General features: G+C 53.1%; 1 protein-coding gene across 3 annotated transcripts in view; it reads right to left on the bottom strand.

Annotated features, from left to right (window-relative positions):
• Window positions 1-355: 355 nt before the first annotated feature.
• Window positions 356-6,000, bottom strand: part of GLS (glutaminase) — a 64,858-nt gene continuing 59,213 nt past the window's right edge. For 2 of the 3 annotated variants that reach the window (XM_059702594.1, XM_059702592.1), the window contains 3 exons: window positions 5,649-5,725; window positions 5,501-5,564; window positions 356-2,806 (listed from right to left, as the gene is read on the bottom strand). In XM_059702594.1, the coding sequence (XP_059558577.1) occupies window positions 2,575-2,806; window positions 5,501-5,564; window positions 5,649-5,725 (373 nt within the window). In that variant the 3' untranslated portion in view covers window positions 356-2,574. The remainder of the gene's footprint in view (window positions 2,807-5,500; window positions 5,565-5,648; window positions 5,726-6,000) is intronic. The other variant, XM_059702593.1, reaches the window with a different exon arrangement.

The raw sequence follows: 6,000 nt of genomic DNA, 5'->3' as shown, positions 1-6,000 counted from the left end.
CTGTAACAGCCCCCCGCCCCGCCTTTGGTTTAAGTGCCGCCTCACACATTCCTGAGCTACTTGCGTACCATCTGGTCTGCGACTACAGATTTACTCACTTCACTGTCAGGTCAGCAGGTAAGACCAGGAAGACTGCCCCGGCCCCCCACCCTCTCGCTTTCAGAGATCAAGTCCATACAGGGCTCTCACCTTCACCACCACGGTGCCCACCCGACACCTTGCCCGGCGCCTGGCTCTCCGCGGGCATCAGGAATGGATCCGACCCAGCCAAGCGCAGCCTTGCCCAGGGCATGCCCACCCCAGGGCTGGCAGAGACCCCGTGGCTGTTTTTTTAAAAATTTCATTGTCATAGGTCTTTTTATACGTGTGTTTATTACGCTGTGGAAAGCAACACTACCCAATTTCACTTAAAATAAATATTTCCCGACTTCAGAATACTTACAACTGAACAGTTACGATTAGTTCACTGTGGGAGGTTCTGGCGGCAAATACATTCATAGCTGAACAATCCCCAGGAAGAGTCTAAACCCAACAGGCCGTCACCCAGGCCCGGCCAGACAGACAACAGCACCCCATGGCCGACCACTCGCCCAGCTCCCAGGTTCAGGAGCGTGGGGGGCAGCACATTGCACCCGTGATGAGAGCCCAGAGAGCAAACAGCAGTGAGTACAAAGCTTGAGTAAACATCACCAGAGCGCTCCCCTGGGCAGAGGAGCCTAACGCCAAACACAAAGATCTTTGGAGTATACAGGTGGCATCCATTAGCGGCACAGCCCAAAGCATTTAAACCGAAGGTACTCAGACTGTCAGCCTACAGCCAGCGGCCACAGCAGGGGCCAGTGTGCAGCGCACGTAGCCTCGTGGGTAGATAAGGGCACACTGAGCTAAACCACAAGATTTTACAAAATAGTCAGTCGGAGAAAAGGTGAAGACTTCGTTCGGAAATAATAGCGAGAACCTCTTTTCATTAAAGAAAAGCGTCCGGGTCATCAGTAACCGTCCGCCACAGGAGCCGTCTGAGGGCTCCCCCAGCTCACAGCACTGCTCCTGAAGTGGGGACCCCGCTGGTGTCGGGTGGGGGGTCTGCCCGGGGCAACGCTGCTCCCCAGCCGCCCAGCTCCACGGGCTCCGCTGGAGGCCCGCCGCCTCGTTCCCACAGACACACGGGCCGGCCTCGTGCTGGCGGCTGTCCTCCACGGCCACGGCCACGGCCACACGTCCTCAAGGACGCGCTGTCAGGGAGTGGGCGGGGCCGAGCCACTAACTTAGACGGAAGCAAAAATCGAAACACGTGGAGGCTGCTAGCGGGGTCAACGGGCCGTCCGGCACCATAAACCTCGGAAGCAGCGTGTTGCCCATAGAAAAGGGGAAGGGATTTGCCGTATTAGTGTAGCCACTAGCTTTTCTGGGGTTGAGAGTTCTGCTCATTTCACTAAACAGCTTCGAAGAAGTCGAGGCGCATGTGTGTGCATGTGCATGTGTGCGTGTATGTGTGCGCGTGTGTGTGTGCACTTAATATCAGATATTCTAACACACCCCTTCAAAGTATATGTGCAATTCCTTCCCCGAAAAATGCTGGGGTTCAATTTACAATGATCTGGCCTTGTTGTTAAACGCTGCAGTGCACCCAAAGGTCCGCTATCAAGGAACCGCGTGACCTGGTGGACCCCACAGGGAACAGACCTCTTGGTGCAGTTTCTGCAGCAGTTCCCCTCGGACTCGGAGTGCTTCTCAAGTTACCCTGGAAGCTGAGAAATGTGGTCTTAGAGCCGCAGGAGCACACCCCCTCTGGGCGGGTCAGTGTGGCCAATGCGTACTCCGTTTGGTTCATCTATAGACAGGCAGCTCCTTACAGCTCACATGCCAGATCTGACGTGTGTGGAAACATGAGGACGGGCCTGCCACACCCCCTTGCCCAGCTAAAGGGCAGAGGCTGGGCAGAGGGGACGTAGAAAAAGGAAAAATTTCCAAAAGTAGAACTCCATTGACACACTTTTTTGGTCACCAAACATATCTTGAACAGATGCCCTGATAGTCTGATCAGAGTTGGTCTATCCTACTCACAGCTGTTAACTATGATAATTTTTAAAGTCACATCATGAAGCGAGGGGGATGGGAGAAATCTTCAACACACAACCATAAGTGCAGGCAGTTGTTCAAACGCTCAGACTAAGTCTATATGTGGAGTCCTGGAAATCACACTATTTTGCTTCTAAAGGCAGCCTCGCCCCTGTGGACAGGCTGTGTATATAACAGCTTAATTTCTATTGATGCGTAAAACTGAAAGTCCACAAACACAAGAATCATGAGGACCTCACGCGAAGCCAGCACTGGCACTACTTCTACATCGGATTCTACAGTGCACCAGGTCAACAGTGCTCACATTGTGGAGGGAGGTGGTTTTATTTCTATTTTGTCCCCAAGAGATCAGGTTTGTCCTGGGCGGACAGCGAGGAGACTGCCGGTAGCACGGCGCTGACCCACGCTGTAGGAGACACACCTAGAGGCAGAAAGACACACGCGCCCTGATCAAGTCCACGTGACACAGGTACGTGACTGCATGGGCTCCGGGCGTTACAAGAGGCCGTCGAGGTTCTTGTGCACCGTCTGGCTCTCCTTCCCGTCGTCGGCGTCGCCCTGCGGCGTGTACTGGCCCTGGTACTCCTGCAGGATCTTGAACACGTCGTGGTGGCCGAAGTGCAGCGCCTCGTCCATGGGCGTGTTGTTCCACCTGGCGGGCAGCAACGGGAAGGGGCATGAGGCGCCTCCGGGCTCGGGGGCAGGGAAGGGCCGTGCCAGCTCAGCCATGCGACCAGCAACCACCAGTGGGAGGAATAAACAGAAGGGGCTTGTGGTTCAAAAAGCCGCCTGGGAGGCAACCGGGGGGCCCGGGGAGGAGGAGGACAGCACGTAGGTGCCTCCGGAGGGGAAGTCCTAGTGCTGGCGGACACAGGAGACTCCTGGCCCCGAGCTGGGACTGCCTGAAAAGCTCAAGGGAGCTCGCTTTCAATAAAAAGTCCAAAGAAAACGCAGGCATCCATGCCCCAGCCTTTGCTAGGAAAATTACGTTCCTATTAATTAGAATCGCAGTGAATCTCAAAGGCCTGGAAATAACCGCGACCTCATCAGGGTGCAAGCACACATCGCAGGAGAAGATCGACCCCCAAGGAATGGGCGTGTTCCTCTCTGGTGAAGGTGGGACCCAGGGCCACGCACGGGCAGGAGCGCAACCCTTGCCTGCCGGCCGTGTTGCTGGGGTTGTGCTCTGAGGGTGACGGGAAGACCGACGAGAAGACATGAAGAGTGGCCAGCAGTGGTGAACCAGCTCACTGGCCTTCTAAGAAATGAGGCTGACGGTGACACACAACCCAAGGAAGGGACAGAGGGTGACCACTGGCCCCCTAACACCTCACAAACAACGAAGCCCCCCTTCCTCCTCACTCATGTCGCTGGTCCTTGGCCGCCAGGCACTCGGGCTCATGCCACTCGCCACCTTCTGGCTTCCCTTCCTTCCGTTTCCTCCATCTCTGTCCTTAACCTTTCACCTTCTGAAGGAGGCCACCATATGGATCCACAAGGTTTTGTATGTACAGTTTCACTTGAAAAATATTTCTGGATAAAGTTTGGTAACCTGTTCTTAATTTTTAAAATCAGGTAAGTAACATTTTACATGTATTTCCCCCGCAAAAGTCCCCAGCTGAATTAAGTTGCTTTTACTTCTTTACTGGCCTTCATTTATTTAGGGAGTCGGTGGCCTTAAATGGGAGGTGAGGACAGTTTTCAGTCCCCTGTCTTTCGGGGGGAGGGGGGGGGGATTGAATGTTAACTGCAAGTTACCTTTTTTACAACTTTTTCCATGAAATAATGCAAAACATCAACTTTACAGAATACACTAAATTTGCTCAAGCCTATTCTTCAAGTGGAGGTGACGCTGACTATGAAAGAAAACAATTGTCTTGGTTTAACTTACAATCTCAAATAGTTGAATACCTGGTTACCAAGTTATTTGCTTAGCTAACCTTTGCTATCAGATGGGTACTTCACTTCTACGTTCCTACTGGCCAATTAGGACAAAAAACACACAACACACCCCAATCCTTAAATACGCAAGCACAGTAGGTATCTCCACATGTGGTGACTAATGTGGTTGGGATTATAGAGTGAGAGGAGCGCTGTTCAGTTTCTTGCTAAGGAAAAAGCCGGCGTGGGCGTCACGTCTGGGGATAAAAGGGAGGGTTGTCATCCCAGCGTGAGGTTTTAGGATGCTGCTAATAAAGGTATGGCCTTAGAGAACCAATGTGTTACCACACTGACAAAGTTGCTCACAGTTTTCAGACACGGACTCCATAACTTTCCTGCATTTCTTGCAAGCTGACCTAATAAAAGCTAAACCTCTAATTTAAAAAAGTAAAACCTTAACCAGAGAATAACCAACATGCTCCAAACTGAATATAGTCCTCAGTTATCCAATCCACACTCACTAATATCCAATCTCTCCGAGTATTTCTCTCCTTCCATTCTTCTAAACCGTTATTCTCCTTCCTCACTGACTCATGGGTCAGAAGACAGGGTAGCAAAACGGATAATGACTCTGATGTATGCTGTCTACAAGGGATCTACCTCAGTGAAAAATACAGATTGCAAGTAAAGGGATGGAAAAAACATTCCATACAAAGGGGGGAAAAAGCTGGGGTAGAAAAACTCATATCAGACAAACTACACTTTAACAACAAGGCGAAAAGGCTGTGAGAAGAGACGGGCACTACATGATGGTAAAGGGATCAATCCAACAGGGCGTAACCCTTGTAGACACTGGGGCACCTAAGTCCGTAAGCACGCGTGCAGTTCTACCATGTGTGAGCGCATGAGCACACGTGCAGTTCTGACGTGCAAGTGCGTGGGGAGAGCTCGAGCAGCTACACACGCTGCACTGCTCCTGGGCCGTCCTCTGGACACGCTTCCTGCAGGATGAGTGGCAGTTTGCCATGTGGGCCGAGAGGGAGAGAAGAGGAGCGGACTGTGTTCCAGCCTCGTCTCCCCAGAGCACGGACTGAAGTCCCACTTCCTCGAAGACTCCGAGAGGGACTCGGGCCCAATGGGGCATTTCGGAAACCCCGTACGCTCGCTGGGGGCTCCAGAGCAGCAGCATGCATACATGCTCTCAGTGCGCGCCTGTCCATGTCTCGGCTACCCCGTGTCGCTGAAAACCCATGAGGACACAGTTCCTACTTGCTCTTTCCAAGGGCAAACAGCTGTTTCCTTCCTACGTGTGCTGACCACACACTGACGTGGAAAATGCTGGACAGGAGACCATCTCTGGGTAAGAAATAGAACGGGAGAGAGGACCCTCTCCCCAGCAGACACGGTTTGGTGTTGCCTTGAGAAGGCACCACCCCGAGTTCAAGCACGCCTCCCACATGCACCTGGTGGGCTTAAACACGCCACCCTTAACTAGCGCACCCCGGGCCTGCCACGGTGTTAGAAGGCCTGTTGGGCTCACCTGTCCTTGGGGAAAGGGTTGACTTTGCAGGCTTCCAGCAAAAATTTCACGACTTCAACGTGACCTGTATCCAACACAAAGCAGGCAGAGTTGAGTGCCGAGTCGAGGCCAAGTCTGAAAAACAAGTGGACGCGGGGCCACGCCTTACCCTCAGCGGCAGCCACGTGGAGGGCCGTTCTGGAGTCATAGTCCCGCTGCTCCATGTCCATGGCCGACAGGGCAAACCTGAAAATGTGGAGGCACAGCTCTTCACTGTGTGTTTACAAAATATTCCACTCACACAGCATCACACCCTGGGTTCGGGCTAAGGTCCTGGAGGCAGGGCCTTCCACCAGGCTCATCACCCGGAGCTCGAGGTCCGGTCCTGGTCCGTCCTGGCCACGGCCACCTCGCCCCCTTCCTCAGCTTTGCTCTCGTTGGGTAAGGGGAAGCATTCGCCCTCTGCACAGGGTGAGCGTCACTCCAGTGACTCAAACGCAAGGACAGTGACACCACCATGC

The sequence above is a fragment of the Myotis daubentonii genome, chromosome 7, assembly GCF_963259705.1.
Source record: "Myotis daubentonii chromosome 7, mMyoDau2.1, whole genome shotgun sequence".
In the NCBI taxonomy this organism is placed as follows: Eukaryota; Metazoa; Chordata; class Mammalia; order Chiroptera; family Vespertilionidae; genus Myotis; species Myotis daubentonii.
The sequence above is the reverse complement of the archived record's forward strand: the minus strand, read 5'-3'. Positions and strand labels throughout refer to the sequence as shown.